Consider the following 16,880-nt stretch of genomic DNA (forward strand, 5'->3'; position numbering starts at 1 on the left):
GAGGGGCTGGAGCGTGTCCAGGGCAGGGAACGGAGCTGGGGCAGGGTCTGGAGCACCAGGAGAGGCTGAGGGAGCTGGGAAGGGGCTCAGCCTGGAGAAAAAGAGGCTCAGGGGGGACCTTGTGGCTCTGCACAACTCCTGACAGGAGGGGACAGCCAGGGGGGTCGGGCTCTGCTCGCAGAACAAGGACAGGAGGAGAGGGAACGGCCTCAGGCTGGGCCAGGGGAGGCTCAGGGTGGAAACTGGGAGAATTCCTTCACAGGAAGGGTGGGCAGGCACTGGCACAGCTGCCAGGGCAGCGCTGGAGTCCCCAAGCCAGAGATGCTCAAAAGCAGCATGGAGAGAGAAACTGGGGCACTGGGAAAGGGGGGATTGAGGTACATGGGGAAAAGGGGATCTGGGGATGGTGGCACGTGGGGACAGGGCTTGGTGGTGACCGTGGTGTTGCTGGGTTAATGGTTGGACTTTACAGCTCCTGTTTGGGACCCTGGTGCCACCCAAACCCTTGGGGCGCCTCTGCCTCCTCCCGAGTCACAAAGAGCTGCCTGGAGGTGGCAGATCCCACACTGGCAGTCCCCAGGTGTCCTCACCTGTCCCACCTGACTCCCCTGTCCCTCACCTGTCCCCACCTGTCTCCCCTGTCCCCCACCTGTCCCCACCTGTCTCCCCTGTCCCCCACCTGTCCCCACCTGTCTCCCCTGTCCCCCACCTGTCCCCACCTGTCCCACGAGCATCTCCAGGACCCCTCCCCGCCCCAGCAGTGCCCGGTGCTGGGTGCCACCTTTGGGGATGCTGTCGCTGCCCACCGGGGACACGTCAGTGCTGGGGGTTTGGGGGGACCCGGGGGGAGTTGGAGGGATTTTAGGGGCTCCCGATGGAGTTTTGGGGTGTCCTGAGGGGATTTGGGGGGTCCTAGGGGGTTTTTAGTGTCCCTTGGGTTGGGAGCACCCGTTATCCCAGCAGGGCACGTGCCCGGGGTGCCCTCGGGGCCCAGCCGTGCTCAGACCCCTCCTCACTGGGGCTCCCCCGCTGCCCCCGGCCCAGCCCGGGACCCCCGGAGCCGCCCCAGGGCCCGGGACCCCATGGCCGGGCTGGGGCTGCCCCCTGCGGGCAACGGGAACGCGGTGCAGCCGGAGAGCGGGACAGGGATCGGGAACGGGAACGGGAACGGGAACGGGAAATGGGATTGGGGAACGGGAGAGGGATCGGGAACGGGAACGGGAACGGGAACGGGAAATGGGATTGGGAAACGGGATTGGGAACGGGAACGGGAAATGGGATTGGGGAACGGGAGAGGGATCGGGAACGGGAACGGGGCACGGGGAAAGGGATTTGGAACGGGAACGGGATTGGGAACGGGACACGGGAAAAGGGATTGGGAACGGGATTGGGAACGGGAACGGGATCGGGAACGGGAAAAGGGATTGGGAACGGGACAGGGATCGGGAACGGGAAAAGGGATTGGGAACGGGAAAAGGGATTGGGAACGGGAAATGGGATTGGGAACGGGAAATGGGATTGGGAACGGGACAGGGATTGGGAATGGGAAAGGGGCATGGGAAAAGGGATTGGGAACGGGAAAGGGGCACGGGAAAAGGGATTAGGGTATGGGAAAGGGATTGGGGCACGGGAAAGGGATTGGGGTACGGGAAAGGGATTGAGGTATGGGAAATTGATTTGGGTATGGGAAAGGGATTGGGGCATAGGAAATGGGATTGGGGTATGGGAACTGGAGTACAGGAAGGGGATTGGGGTATGGGAAAGGGATTGGGGAATGGAAAGGGATTGGGGTACGGGAAAGTAGGATTGGGGTACGGGAAATGAGGTACAGGAAAGGGGATTGGGGTACGGGAAAGGGAAAGGGAGGATTGGGGTACAGGGCAATCCAGGTACAGGACAATCCCATTCCACCCCTGCCATGGCAGGGACACCTTGCACTGTCCCAGGCTGCTCCAAGCCCTGTCCAGCCTGGCCTTGGGCACTGCCAGGGATCCAGGGGCAGCCCCAGCTGCTCTGGGCACCCTGTGCCAGGGCCTGCCCACCCTGCCAGGGAACAATTCCTGCCCAAGATCCCATCCAGCCCTGCCCTCTGGCACTGGGAGCCATTCCCTGGGTGCTGTCCCTGCAGGCCTTGTCCCCAGTCCCTCTGCAGCTCTCCTGGAGCCCCTTCAGGCCCTGCCAGGGGCTCTGAGCTCTCCCTGGAGCCTTCTCCTCTGCAGGTGAGCAGCCCCAGCTCTCCTGGAGGAGACAGGACACCTGGAGGATCCTTGTGGCTGTTTTTAGGGCAGTAGAACTGTGGTGGGCAGCTCCTTGTGGCACAGCCGGAGCTCCCCAGGGACTCTGAGGAGCCACTGGGCCAGGAGTGAAGCAGTTAAACTCTGTATAAAGCACAGGCCGGTGATGTTGTGTTGTATAACAGGCAGATAATACGTTTTTTTCCTGGCATCTGTGCTCCAGCTTGCCTGAAAAGCTCCAGACCTGAATTTCAACGCCTGTCAGCAGTTGCGGCGCAGCGCTGTCCCCCGCAGTAAATTACCGGCTGGGCGTTAATCTGCCCGGGCGCAGGGAACCGGGATCCCTGCAAATGCATCTCCCAGACATCCCCTGCAAGCCGCAGCTTTAAAATCCATTCGGGGGAAGCAGAGCAGGGGTTTTATTGGAAGGCAAACAGAAAGCTCAGCTCCCGAGGGAGCGCGGCCCAGGGGAGGGGAGATGAAGCCACCCCGGCCCGGGGCGGGGGGACGGGCCATTGTTTGCTACAAAGGACAGGAAACGAGCCTCAAAGGGGACATGAAAGAGCCTTAAAACAAATGCAGATCAGCGAGCGGGGATGGCTCCGAGCGCCTCCCGCCTGCGCTGCCCGGGGCTCGGAGCGGGGACCGGGGACCCCTCGGCTGCGGGACCTGCCTTTCCCCCAGGATGGAGCCGAACAGGGCCGGAGGAGCCTGGGATCACCCCGAACCACCCACTGCGGCCGGGCTCCGTGGTCGTAGAATCGTCACATCAAGGAATGGTTTGGGATGGAGGGGACCTCAAAGTGCCACCCCCTGCCACGGCAGGGACACCTTCCGCTGTCCCAGGCTGCTCCAAGCCCCTCCAGCCTGGCCTTGGCCTTGTGGTTAGACTCGATGGTCTTAAAGCTCCTTTCCAACCTAAACAATTCCGTGATTCCAACCTCCTTCCCTTCCAAATCACTTCATTCCCACGGGGCGTGACTGAGCGGGGCAGGACCCTCAGAACTTGTCCTCACTCCAGCCTTGGGCTGCTCTCCTGCTCCTTCGGTGCCCCCAAAACTCATCCCGTGCTCCATCCATCCCCAAAACTCATCCCATCCATCCCCAAAACTCATCCCGTGCTCCATCCATCCATCCCCAAAACTCATCCCGTGCTCCATCCATCCATCCCCAAAACTCATCCCGTGCTCCATCCATCCCCAAAACTCATCCCATCCTCCATCCATGCATCCCCAAAACTCATCCCATGCTCCATCCATCCCCAAAACTCATCCTGTGCTCCATCCATCCCCAAAACTCATCCCATGCTCCATCCATCCCCAAAACTCATCCCATCCATCCCCAAAACTCATCCCATCCTCCATCCATCCCCAAAACTCATCCCGTGCTCCATCCATCCCCAAAACTCATCCCGTGCTCCATCCATCCCCAAAACTCATTCCATCCATCCCCAAAACTCATCCCATGCTCCATCCATCCCCAAAACTCATCCCGTGCTCCATCCCCTCTGCCCAGCTCCACACAGCTCCAGAACCGGGTGCGTTTGGTGTCTCCCTAGGGCCCCCCCAAGGAAGGGGAGCTGCTCTGGTGCCTCCCTCTGGCTGGAGACATCGAGCTGTGCTCAGCGAGATGAGTCACAGAGGTGCCAAAAACGCGTTAAGAGCCAATTTTTCTACACGGAGATAGCCCTTATCTGTGTGAAAAGGCGTGGGTTTGGTCCCTTTGGAGCTGAGCCCCTTTGCTGATCGTTCTGCTCCTCCCAGTGAGAGCCAAGAGGCAGCAATGACCCCAGTGGCCCACAGAGCCATTTCCTGCCACACAAGGCGGGCTGGTGGCCCCGTGCCAGAGGGGACAATGAGGGACGGTGGGGCCTGGCCTGTGAGCCCTCGTGTTCCTGTTTACTTGGAGCCTTGGTCGCGGATCAGAGGGATTTCTCTGGCTCCCTTTTCAGCGATTTTGAGTGCAGTGGCAGGCAGCAGTGCCCGAATCCCGCAGGAATCCTCCTCCTGCGTGGGGTCATTGGTGGCTCTGTGTCACCAGGGGGGACCTTCCCCAGCCCTGCAGGGGGTCCCACCAGCTCTGTCACCCCCTGGAAGAGATAAGAACGAGAGCAGGCTCGCGGTACTAAGGTGATTTCAGCATTTATTACAATAAAAGAAGGGCCCAAAGCGTGGGGCCCGGGCCGAGCAGCAGCGCTCCCGCCGAGGATGCTGCAGCCGGGGTTGCTCAGCAGCGAGGTGATGATGATCCAGGGGAGCAGCACGGGTTCGGTGGGTCAGAAGCCCCTTTTTATCCCGTTTTTTGTCCCTTTGGATGGGTTCCTGTTTGGATCCTTCATTTGTTTCGCTCGGGTGCTGTGGGGTTTCATCCCCGGATTGGGGTGACCCCAAAAGATGGAAAAGTCCCTTTTCCAACCCGTGCCTTTGAAGAAAGACTCAGTAGTCTTCTGTTGTCCGTTCTCAAGGTAGTTTATTGTTGGTTATCTAAAAGATTCTTCTCCTGAGCTGCTGTCCCCATTCAGCAGCTCAGACAAAGGCACACTGCCCTCCCAGGGGCTGGTGCCATCTTTTATATCACACGTTACGTGTTCCATGTTTATACCTTTTCCCCAATACCTACTATCTATATTGAATGGTGACTTTCTACTCTAAACCAACCTGTGAGTGCCAACATCACCAAAGACATGGAGGCTGGGAAGGACAAAGAAAGAGGACAGGGCACACCCAAATCCCTCCATCTTAGAACTCCTGACCCCCATGTACAAAACTTGGACCCCTGTGTACAAGGCTTAAACCCCCCTGTACAGCACTCAGAAATCCTTCCTTTCACTTTGTGATTATCTCTACTATGCTACCTGAACTTGTGTGTGTGGCTTGTAATTCTCCATACAGAGTTGGTGATTTGCTCCATGGGCTAAGATCCAAACCCCACGTGTGTCTCTGGCTGCTGCCAGGGTCTCCGAGCCCCCTGCCCGGGGCTCTGCCCATCCAGGGCACCCAGAGGGATGTTCTGGATCCCGACAGGGTGGTGCACTTTACTCAGGTGTAATTTCTCACAGCTGCCCTCCTAACACCTTTTGCAATACAATAACCAAGCTAACAGCGCACGCCAACGATCCATCAACTATTTTACAACACTTTCTAAACTATTTTTAACAGAAGGGGACGGCGGGGCCCGAGGCCACCACCTGGGCACGGGCAGTGACCGCCCTGCTGGCGCTGTCCTGGCGAGGCCAGCAGCGTTCCGGGCTGGCCAGGAGGAGCCCAGGGCTCTGGGTGCTCCTGTCACTGTCACACGAGGGAGGGGACAAACAGGCCAGCAGCGTTCCGGGCTGGCTGGAGGAGCCCAGGGCTCTGGGAGCTCCTGTCACTGTCACACGAGGGAAGGGACAAACAGGCCAGCAGCGTTCCGGGCTGGCCGGAGGAGCCCCGGGCTCTGGGAGCTCCTGTCACTGTCACACGAGGGAAGGGACAAACAGCCCAGCAGCGTTCCGGGCTGGCTGGGAGGATCCCAGGGCTCTGGGAGCTCCTGTCACTGTCACCCGAGGGAAGGGACAAACAGCCCAGCAGCGTTCTGAGCTGGCTGGGAGGATCCCAGGGCTCTGGGAGCTCCTGTCACTGTCACCCGAGGGAAGGGACAAACAGGCCAGCAGCGTTCCGGGCTGGCCGGGAGGAGCCCAGGGCTCTGGGAGCTCCTGTCACTGTCACACGAGGGAAGGGACAAACAGGCCAGCAGCGTTCCGGGCTGGCCGGAGGAGCCCAGGGCTCTGGGGGCTCCTGTCACTGTCACACGAGGGAAGGGACAAACAGGCCAGCAGCGTTCCGGGCTGGCTGGGAGGATCCCAGGGCTCTGGGAGCTCCTGTCACTGTCACACGAGGGAAGGGACAAACAGGCCAGCAGCGCTCCGGGCTGGCTGGGAGGATCCCAGGGCTCTGGGAGCTCCTGTCACTGTCACACGAGGGAAGGGACAAACAGGCCAGCAGCGTTCCGGGCCGGCCGGAGGAGCCTGGGGCTCTGGGAGCTCCTGTCACTGTCACACGAGGGAAGGGACAAACAGCAGTGCAGCCCCGCAGCGAGGGAGTTCCCGGTGTTATCTCGTCCTTCCTGCAGCCCAGAGCCCGACACACACCCTGCCTCTATCAGCACAGCCAGGAGGGGCTGGCACAGGGACAGGGGCCGGCCAGGGGGACAGGAACGGGGCACTGGGATGGGAAAGCGGCACTGGGGAAAGGAATGTGGCACTAGGGACAGGAAAGTGGCACTGGGGAAAGGAATGTGGCACTGGCAACAAGAACAGGGCCCGGGGGTGGGAAAGTGGCACTGGGGACAGAAAAGTGGCACTGTGGACAGGAATGTGGCACTGGGAACAAGAACATGGCAGTGGGGACAACAAAGTGGCACTGAGGACAGGAATGTGGCCCTGGGAATGGGAATGTGGCACTGGGGATGGGAATGTGGCACTGGGGACAAAAAAGTGGCACTGGGGAAGGGAAAATGGCACTGGGGATGGGAATTTATCCCTAGGAATGGGAACATGAGAGAGAGGACAAGAACATGGCAGTGGGGACAAGAAAGTGGCACTGGGGACAGGAATGTGGCCCTAGGAATGGGAACATGGCAGTGGAGACAAGAACATGGCACTGAGGATGGGAAAATGGGATCAGAGAATTGCTGAGGTTGGGAAAGCCCTCTGGGATCATCGAGTCCAGCCATGACCCCACACTGCCAAGGCCACCAACTAATCCAGGTCCCCAGGTGCCACATCCTCGTGTGGTTTGGCCACTCCAGGGATGCTGACCCCAGCCCGGCCCCACGCAGCTGTGCCAGGGCCTGACCCTCCTTTGTGATGGAATTTCTCCTGATCTCCACTCCAGACCTCCCCTGGAGCAGCCGGAGGCCATTTCCTCTTGTCCTGTGCCTTGCACTCAGGAGAAGAGCCCGACCCCCACCTGGCTGCACCCTCAGGAAGGGGCCAGAGGCACCTGGGGGGGGAGCATGGAGCTGGAGAAGGGATTGTGGTGCCTGGGGATGGGAACAGCCCTTGGGGACTGGGACACGGTGCCTGGAGTTGGGAATGTGGCTCTGGAGACTGGAACACCATGCCTGGGGGTGGGAACATGGTGCTTGAGAATGGGAGCGTGGCTCTGGAGATGGGATCACGGTGTCTGGAGATGGAACCACGGTTTCTGGGAATGGGAATGTGACTCTGAAAAGTGGAACACAGTGCCAGGGGATGGGAACACGTGCTTGAGGATGGGAACGTGGCTCTGGAGATGGAACCATGGTATCTGGGAATGGGAATGTGGCTCTGGAGATGGAACCATGGTGTTTGGGAATGATAACGTGGCTCTGGAGAAGGAATCATGGTTCTTGAGGATGGGACCATGGCTCTGGAGATGGAACCATGGCATCTGGGAATGGGAATGTGGCTCTGGAGACTGGAACACAATGCCTGGGGATGGGAACACAGTGCTTGAGGATGGGACCATGGGTCTGGAGATGGAGCTGTGGGTACCTGGACACGGGAAAGGGGCTCTGGAGAGGGAATCCTGGTTCTTGAGGATGGGAACACAGCACTGGAGACTGGAACACAGCACCTAGGGTTGGATATGTGGCTCTGGAGATAGGACCACAGCTCTGTAGATGGAAAAGTGGCTCTGGAGAAGAAATTCTGGATCTTGAGGATGGGAACATGGCACTGGAGAAGAAACCATGGTACTTGAGGATGGGAATGTGGCCCTGGAGAAGGAATCCTGGTTCTTGAGGATGGGAACATGGTGCTGGAGACCGGAACACATTGCCCGGGGACGTGAATGCAGCTCTGGAGACCGGAACACGCTGATGAAGACTGGAACACGGCGCCTGAGGATCGGAACGTGCCACCGCAGATGGCAGCACGGTGCCTGGGGACAGAAGCGAGCGCCGGGGGCCGCGGCCGAGCGGAGCCGGGACTCGAACCCGCGGCCCCGGGGGGGGCGGCGCGCGCGCGCGTGCAGGGCGCTGCCGGCAGGGGGCGCTGCCGGGCGCGGGCCGTGGGGGGGGGGGGGGCGCGGCGCGCGCGCCTTTGTTGCCGTTGGCGCCTCTTCCTGCGCCGGGCGGCGGCGCGCGCGGGCGGGGGCGGGAGCGCGAGCGCGGCGGGGCCGGGAGCGGCGGCACCGGGAGCGGCACCGGGAGCGGCACCGGGAGCGCAGCGCGGCTCGGGCTCGGCGGGAGCATGGAGATGGAGAAGCGCTTGACGCTGGAGCTGCGCAACAAGAAGCCGAGCGAGGTGCGGCGGGGGGAGCGGGGCGGCACGTGCTGCGGGCGGGGAGGGGGGGGGGGGGGTGTTGGCGATGGGAGAGCGGCCCCGCGGGGGTCCCGCACGGCGGGGACCGGGCGGGTTTGGCGGGGTGGGGGACGGGGCGGTCGTGGCGGGAGCGGAGCGCGGCGGCGGGAGCGCTCCCGCCCGGCCCGCGGCCCCGGCATGGCGGCGCGCACGTGCGCGGCGGGGCCCGCCCGCACCGGGGCCGCGCTGGAGGCGGCGGCGGGGCCCGGCCCGGCCCGCGGAGGGGCGCGGGGGCAGCGGGGCGGCCAGCGGGCAGGGCAGGCCAGGGCCGGGCCCCGCCGCGCCGCAGCCAGCGGGCCCGGGCCGGGGCGGCCATGGCGGCTCGGCCATGTTAGCGGGGCCCGGCCGGGCCCGGAGCGGCTCCCGCGGGCTCCTCCGCCCGGGGAAGGGCTCGGGGGCTGCGGGGATCAACCTTGAGGTGCCGCCGGGGCCGCCCGTTCCCCTCCACTGGCGGCCGCGGGGCCGGGCCCGGCGCTCCTCACCCTCTCCGGGGCCGCCTCATCCCCGGCTCTGCTGCTCCGGCCGCCCCTTCCTGCATCTTCCCTTTCCCCGCGTCTCCCCGCTCCCTGTTCCCTGGATCTCCCCGCTGCTTTCCCCGGATCTCCCTTTCCCCCGGGTCTCCCCTTTTCCCCGGTCTCCCCTGTTCCCCGGATTTCCCCTTTCCCCGGCTCTCCCCGCTCCTTTCCCCGGGTCCCCCTTTTCCCCGGCTCTCCCCGTTCCTTTCCCTGGATCTCCCCTTTCCCCCGGCTCTCCCCGCTCCTTTCCCCGGCTCTCCCCGCTCCTTTCCCCGGTCTCCCCCTCCCGGGCCGCCCCGCGGGGCCGTGGCCGGTCCCTCCCTGGCCCCGGGGACACTCGGTGTCGTGGCAGCTGCGGCCGCGGCCCCGAGCACGGGGGGAACGGGCGGCGAGCGGGGCTTTGGGTGGAGATTAAAGCGGCTTCGTGCACGGCCAGGGGATTTGCCGGAGCAGAGCGGCTGGGCAGGGGGAGCTGCGAGCGCCTGGTGCCCGTGGAGTGACGCCAGGAACTGCAGAGCCAGCGGGGTCAGGGCTGGGTGTCCCCGCGCGTCCCGGGACCTGCTGCGTGTCCTGGGCCATCAGAAAGCCCGGCCTGGGGAAAAGCTGGGCTTGGCTGGGTTAGGCTCGGGTGACCCTGAGCAGCTGGGGCTGCCCCTGGAGCCCTGGCAGTGCCCAAGGCCAGGCTGGACAGGGCTTGGAGCAGCCTGGGACAGTGGAAGGTGTCCCTGCCATGGCACTGGATGGGCTTTGAGGTCCCCTCCAACCCAAACCATTCCAGGATTCCATGATGACCTGGTGGAGTTCAGGCTCACCTCTGTGCCCACACCTCACAGCAGCAGCCACCCAGGTCTGGCCTTTGCCACCTTTACATCCACGGTGACAGTCCCAGTGTGGTTGGAGCACATCGGTTTTCTGACGTGTTGGGGAGCAAAACACACTCGGCTCCAGAACTTCTGAGAGCCTCGACTCAAACCCCCAAACGGTGATGCCACTTGAGAAGTTTGGGGCCATAATTCATTCTGAGCTCGTGCTGTGAAGGTGGCAGAGATGGCCCAGCTGCCCCCAGGCTCTCTCTGGGAAGGCAGAGTGGTTTGAAGTGACTCCCTGGGAGCTGGCTGATGTGAGCAGGAGAGGTGAAATGGGAGCGCTGCGAAGGAGGAATTTGGAGAGCACCACGAGCCTTCTGGCCAAGGCTCATTTTTGCATCTTGCTGTCAAGAATGTGTGGGGTAAAAGCAGGTTTTGGGAGTGGTTTGTGAGAGCTGGCGCTGTGTCTGGGGGGGGACAGGGGTGTTTCCCCCCAGGTGTGTGGGGACAGCAGTTCTGTGCTGGTGCTTGGTGGTCCTGGTGTTATGGGGGGGTTGATTCTTTCATGTGCTGAATTCCTGGAGGTTCCTGGATGTGGAATCCACGCTGGGCACAATGTTTGGTGCCATCAGTGGTCTTGTGTCACCAGCCTGAGGTTGAGCTCATGCGCTGAGCCCTGCCCAGGCACCTGTGTCACCTCACTGACACTGTCACAGGGAGGTCAGTCCTGTGGGGACAGCTTTTCTGGCACCCCAGTGGTGTGGGGGACAAAGTGGGAGGGGACAAACCCAGCTGACCTCGTTTGGCCCCCGTGAGCAGAGCCTGAAGCTGACTCTGAAAGCTTTATTGATGTGCAGGGAGCTTTGGGATGTGACCTCGTGGGGACTTGGTGGGGGCAGCAGGAGTGTGTTGGTGGCTTGTGCTTAGAGAGTGAAACCCCAGCCATGGTGAGGGACTGTCACCAGAAGTTATTTGGCTTTAAGGTCCTAAATTTGAGTGAGGAGGACCTGGAGGCACAGCAGAGCTCTGGGTTTGTTGGTGAGGTCACCCTGGAGCCCAGGGGGACGGTGGCAGCCGTGGTGACAGCTGTGGGTGTCCCTGTGCAGGTGAAGGAGCTGGTCCTGGACAACTGTCGCTCAGAGGATGGCAAGGTGGTCGGCCTCTCCTCAGACTTTGAGAACCTGGAGTTCCTCAGCATGATCAACATCAACCTGCTGTCCGTGTCCAACCTCCCCAAACTCAACAAGCTCCGGAAGGTGAGTCAGGACTCTGCTCCCGGCTCCAGCAGCCCTTGGCCTCGTGCTGCCCCTGGTGGCTGTTGGTTTTTCTGTATTTGCCAGAAAATACATTGAATTTTGCTCCTTGTGTGCTGTCTGAGCAAGTGAGAGGGGTTGGTTCTAATGTGCAGCAAAACCCTTCTGAGCTCTTCAGGTGCTTAGTGCCCTTCCTGTCTTGCTCTTCTGCTCTTGTACTGCTGTCAGAAGCTTCATGACACCATAAATATTTTGGATTTTGGAGCACTTACCAGCGTGGGGGTGGCTGGCAGTGCTGTGCCCCTGCCAGAAAGGGTTTTAAGGGCAAACTTGACCTGCTGCTCTGCGAGCTGAAATTTGGGTGCTCGTTGTAGCCCAGTTCTCAGTGCAGTTTCCTTCCCTGTATCGTGAGCTGAAACACTTGGTGACCGTGTGATATTCCCTCCCTTCAGCTGGAGCTGAGTGATAATAGGATTTCTGGTGGCCTTGAAGTTCTAGCAGAGAAAACTCCTAACCTGACACACTTGAACCTAAGTGGCAACAAGATCAAAGACATCAATACCCTGGAGCCCTTGGTGAGTGGAGGCTGTGCTGGAATCCCAGGGATGGCTTTTCCTTTGGGGATTGGGTCTGTGCAGCAGGAATCCAACGTCTTGGTAACTGTTCCAACAGCACTTCGTGGTTCTGATGGGAACAGATTTGATCCCAGTTTGAGGCTGGGCCAGTAGTTAATGGCTCCTCAGTCTGGAAAAGCAGCAGCCAGTTGCTAAAAGAAGCGTGAAATGGGGCTGGATGAGTAAAACTGTGGATGCTCAGTGCCCAGCTGAGAAGGGACCGGGAAAGGGTCGGAGGCAGTTGGAGGTAGGTGGCACCTGGGGTGTCATGGAATGAGGTAACTGGACAGCACTGAGGGCATCTGTGCCATCAGCCTGAAGGTTCTGCTGTCACTGCAGGGCTCCCATTCCCACAGTGGTCAATGAGGCTGGAAAAGGCCTCCGAGGCTCCATCTGAGCTGCCCCAGGAATGCTGTGAGGGACACCTGAAAGGTCTGGCACAGGGCATTTGTCTCACTGGCTGTTTTGTCCATCCATTCCCTCCAGAAGGAATTTGGGATTGTTTTGCTCCTCCTTTCCTTGGCGTGGTGCCCGCTGTGATGGCCTGAGCTGAGCTGTGCCAAGGGCACCCGGGCTGCAGCTCTGCCTGAGCTCTGCTTGATCTTTTGAGCAGGATGAGTCCAGCTCAGCTACTCCTGAGCTTGCTGGGCCTGCTCAGAAGAAAGAAAGATTTGCAAATACACAGAGAGTTTGTTACAGAAAGGGAAGCCAGGACAGAGGAGCTGGACAGAAATTTCTTGTGCCCACAATGAGAGGAGCAGTGACTCCTCTCCATCTGAGGAGCATGTGGGGCAGAGCCACTCTGTGCTGGACCTGGGCAGTGCCCCAGCCACCCTGCCTTGCCTTCTGATCTTCAGACAGCACTGTAAATAACCTTAACGAATTGATTTTTGCAGAAAAAATTGCCAAACCTCCACAGTCTGGACCTGTTCAACTGTGAGGTGACGATGCTCATCAACTACCGAGAGAGCGTGTTCGCCCTCCTGCCCCAGCTCACCTACCTGGATGGCTTCGATGCTGACGAGCAGGAAGCCCCCGACTCAGACCCTGAAGCAGATGGGGATGCACTGGAAGATGACTATGAGAATGGGGAAGGTGAGGATTTTTTTTCTCCTGGTTTTCCCTGCTTGGTAATGGCCCCTTTTGCACTTCTGGGCGGGTTCCACCGATGGGATTGGCACTGGAGGAGGGGCCGTGGGTCCCTCACCCCTTCTCCCTTCCCCTCCCCACTCCTGGGAGGGAGTGGGACTTGCTGGGAGGTGACAGGGCTTGGTGCTGTCCCTCCTCATCCTCTGCGACCCCTGCCTGCTGCTCACACAGCACTGAGGGGTGAGAGGTGCCTGGGTTTGGGAACTGGGGCACTTCCCTCCCTCCCCCTTTCTGGTAGAAGGCGAGGAAGAGGAGGATGATGAGGAGGAAGATGATTTGGATGAAGAAGTCATCGATGACGAGGAAGATGAAGACGATGATCTGGAAGGTGAAGAGGAGGAGGATGGCGTAGATGATGAGGTGAGGCTGTCACCAGGTCACACGTGTGTCCCTCGTCTGGTGACCTGGGTGTCACAGGAGCCTCTCTGGGGGCAGATCTGAGGAGTTTGCCATCCGCTCTGGCTTCTCCCTGCACTCTGCTCTGCTGAGAGTCACAAACTCCAGACAGTTTCCAGTTCAGCCTTGGCCTGGCGCTTCCGTGGCTCTGGGTGGTGGATCCATGCAGCCCCAGCCGTGGGATGTGAGGAGCTCTTGGAGATCCAGCAGCTTCTCCTGCCACCCTCCAGCTTCACTGGGGTTTCTGCTCGTGGAACTGGGGTTCTTGCTACAAAGCCTCTTGTTTTCACTCCAGGAGGAAGATGAGGAGGAGGATGGTGAGGAGGATGAAGAAGATGAAGCTGAGGAGGGTGAGTTGAGTCCTAACAATCCAATTTCTTGCAGAGCTCCCTCAACAGTCAATATTTGGTGGTTTTGGAGCTTCCTCAGCCTCAGTGCAGGGCTGTTGTTGCTGCAGCTTTTCTGCCCAAGCCGGTGCTGAGCAGTGTCATCACCAAGGGTCACACAGGGAGGCAAAGGGATGAAATTCCAGCCATGCTGGGTAATTCTGGGAAAAGTGAGAGGTCAATTGCTTAGAAAAGCAGTTCTGGGAACTGATGGGCCATGCGGGAGCAGGGCTTCTGTCCCAGGAGGGTGTGAGGGAATCTCTCGGGGGCACGTTCCCCTCTCAGATCTGAGCTTGGGGCCAGGCTCCTCTGGTTGTACAAACATGAACACTCAGAAGAAAGTTGACAGAATATTGTGGCTGGTGTGAATTCAAGTGATCTTGGATGAATCATGGAATTGTTAAGGTTGGGAAATCCCTCCAATACTGAGTCCAACACCACCGTGTTCAGCTCTGAGCCCTCTCCCCAAGTGCCACATCCATGTTTTTTGGAGCAGTTCCAGGGATGGTGATTCCACCACTGCCCTGGGCAGCCTGGGCCAGTGCCTGACCACCTTCTCCTTGAAGGAATTTTTCCCAGTACCCCATTTAAACCTCACCTGGTGCAACTTGAGGCCATTTCCTCTTACCCTGTCACTTGTTACCTGGGACAAGAGTGACCCCCCCGGCTGTCCCCTCCTGTCAGGGAGTTGTGCAGAGCCACAAGGTCCCCCCTGAGCCTCCTTTTCTCCAGGCTGAGCCCCTTCCCAGCTCCCTCAGCTGCTCCTGGTGCTCCAGACCCTGCCCCAGCTCCGTTCCTGTCTCTGGACATGCTCCAGCCCCTCAATGTCTGTTGTCAGGAGGGCCCCAAACCTGCCCCAGGGTTTGAGGCCTCAGCAGTGCCAGCACAGGGGGCCCTGAGCTTGGTCAGGAGTGCCTGATTTCTGCAGATGCTGTGTTTTTGAGGGTGCTCAACAAAAGAAATCCCCTTTTCAGCTGTTGTACAGGATGCTTGGAGGGCAGAGGAAGGTGTTGGTGTCTCATGTCAGCCCAGGCTTTTGCAGGAGGAGCAGGGCAGGGTGGATCTGCTCCCAAACGGTGCCTGCCAGTCTGTCCCGTGCCTGCTGCCAGCTGCAGAGCTCAGCTGCTGTTCCTGGGCTGGGCTGGAAGAGTGAATCCCCCTCTCTTTGCAGATCATCCGTGTGGGGAGAAGAGAAAACGAAGTCTAGAGGATGAAGGAGAGGAAGATGCAGAGGACGAAGAGGATGATGAGGATGACTGATCCCAGCGAGCCAATCAGTTTTACAGACTCTGACTGTGCTTGTCTTAACCTCCCCATTGTGTCTGTGTGAGACTGTAAATCCCTGTCTCCCACTCCTCCTCCTCCCCCTTTGTATGGCTGCAGCATCCACAATATATTTTTTTAAGATTTAGAATACTGTAGGCATTCAGGGGAATCTTCCATACAAGGCTCACTTTTTTCTCACAACTATCTCATGACCAAAGGCTTTTCTCCGTTCGGTGGTTTGTGCAGCAGCTTGGAAAAAAAAAAAAGAAAAAGAAAAAAAAAAAAAAGCCAAAAAAAATCAAAAAAAAAAGAGGAAAAAAAAAATCTCCTCCTTAGGGTATCTGTGTGTCCGAAATCAGCTGTGCCACACTGGACCCAGAGCTCCAGCTGTCACCCTGCCAGCACAGAAGGCCTTTGCCACCCTCGTGCCCTCAGCCCGGGGCTCTGAAGACGCTTTTTGAGCCGCCTCGGGTGCGAAATCTGGTTCATCTCCGTGGACTCGACGATCCTGAGGGTGTCTCAGATCTGAAATCATGGTGATGTGATCTCTGGACATGCTTGAAGATGCTTTAGTGCTGGGGGTGGGGGTGCCTGGGGTTTTGGGGGAGGGAGGGAGGGAGGGAGAGAGGGGCTGCTTGCATGACCTGGTACCTCTGCGATGCACCTTGCAGTAACCCTGCACTTGCTTTCCTATTTTATTTTATAAACTGGAACATTTTTCCCGATGGCCGCTTCGGAGCCGTCCCTTGGCTGTCGCAGGTGAGGGGGCTCTCGTGGCCGTGCTGCGGGGAGCCTGCGGCAGCCTTGGGAAGGGATAGGGAGTGCAGCTGGGGGGGTACTGCTCCTCCACCCCTCATTCCACACTGTACAGCCTGTGCAGCCACCGCCACTGTGATGCTCCTGCAGACCGTGTTAGCCTGGAAATTCTCAGGGTCCTTCTGCCAGCCAGTGCCACCTCTGCACGGGCCCCTGCTGCCAGCCTGGCCTGGGCATCCTCCTCTTCCTCCTCCTCCTCCTCCATTGCCAGCAGGGAGCAGAGCTGCAGCTCCCCCCTCGTGTCCCCGCTGTGGGGAGGATTGGGGGAAGCCAGGCGGGTGCACGCAGCGTTCCCAACCCCATTCCACCTTCCCTGCCGTCCCAGAGGTGTCCAGCCAGCGCATCCCCTGGGAGAAGGGCCCGGGGAAGGAGGGAGGGGGGGATGCCCGGGGTGGGGACAGCCCGGGGGTGCAGACAAGCACTGGCACTTTGTGGCATTCCCGCTGGGCGCTCCGTGTGCCCCCGGGGCCGAGGCTCCAGCCGTCCCCTCCCGTCCCGGGGGCCGTGGGGTGTGTTCAGCAGCACATCCCCCTCCCTCCCCGGCTCGCTTTGCTGGTGTCTCTTGCATTGTACAGTCGCTGTGACCATTCGGAGAAGAACTAATCCTGTAAAATGCAAACTGAGTAACTTATAAATGTTTAAGGAATTAAAAAAAAAAAAAAAGTCAGAGCAGCAGTTACTTTTAATTTTTTTCCCTGCATTTTTAGCAGATTGTATGGATTTTATATTAGCCTAGTAACTGTCAGGTTTTGATTGGTCAGACTAGTCCCAGAAATAAGGATCTCCAGCCCTTTTGTATCTTTTGTTACAAAATTTGGATAAAATTTTAATAAAGACTTCCGTTTTTAAAAATCCATTGCTATGGAGCTTGTCTTGGCTGCCTCTGCCTTGGGACCAGCCAGGAATGCTCGGAGCGGGGGCTCTGGGCACGTTTGGGTTTCTGCTGGGAGCAGGGACTGTCCCCTGTCCCCAGGAGGGCTGGGCGTGGCTCAGCCTGGGCTGGCAGGGACAGAGGGGGGGCTCTGCCGTGGGGTGGGGTCCCAGCACCCCCACAGCCAGCGCAAACAGAGCCGGGGGCAGGGACAGCTCGGGAAGGGTCCCCCTCCTGCCTTCGGGGTGG

At 59.7% G+C, this 16,880-nt stretch overlaps 1 protein-coding gene across 2 annotated transcripts; it reads left to right on the forward strand.

Moving 5' to 3' along the window:
- Positions 1-8,386: 8,386 nt before the first annotated feature.
- LOC119712617 (acidic leucine-rich nuclear phosphoprotein 32 family member B) lies at positions 8,387-15,222 on the forward strand. 2 transcript variants are annotated; one of them, XM_038164085.1, is made up of 7 exons: positions 8,387-8,502; positions 10,987-11,136; positions 11,586-11,708; positions 12,644-12,842; positions 13,135-13,256; positions 13,588-13,642; positions 14,850-15,222. In XM_038164085.1, exons 1-7 carry the CDS (start codon positions 8,449-8,451, stop codon positions 14,936-14,938), a joined length of 792 nt encoding a protein of 263 aa, XP_038020013.1. In that variant the 5' UTR covers positions 8,387-8,448; the 3' UTR covers positions 14,939-15,222. The 2 variants fall into 2 exon arrangements, with proteins under 2 accessions (XP_038020013.1, XP_038020012.1); XM_038164084.1 differs by having other exon boundaries at positions 13,138-13,256.
- Positions 15,223-16,880: the final 1,658 nt, after the last annotated feature.

The sequence above is a fragment of the Motacilla alba genome, chromosome 28, assembly GCF_015832195.1.
Source record: "Motacilla alba alba isolate MOTALB_02 chromosome 28, Motacilla_alba_V1.0_pri, whole genome shotgun sequence".
NCBI classification, from domain to species: domain Eukaryota; kingdom Metazoa; phylum Chordata; class Aves; order Passeriformes; family Motacillidae; genus Motacilla; species Motacilla alba.

What these genes read in the sequence shown, in the direction of transcription:
- LOC119712617 (XM_038164085.1), top strand. Translation starts at nt 8,449, where the DNA reads ATGGAGATGGAGAAGCGCTTGACGCTGGAGCTGCGCAACAAGAAGCCG. An exon ending in GCAACAAGAAGCCGAGCGAG is followed by an intron (nt 8,503 to 10,986) that starts GTGCGGCGGGGG and finishes GTCCCTGTGCAG; the next exon opens with GTGAAGGAGCTGGTCCTGGA. An exon ending in AGGATGGCGTAGATGATGAG is followed by an intron (nt 13,257 to 13,587) that starts GTGAGGCTGTCA and finishes TTTTCACTCCAG; the next exon opens with GAGGAAGATGAGGAGGAGGA.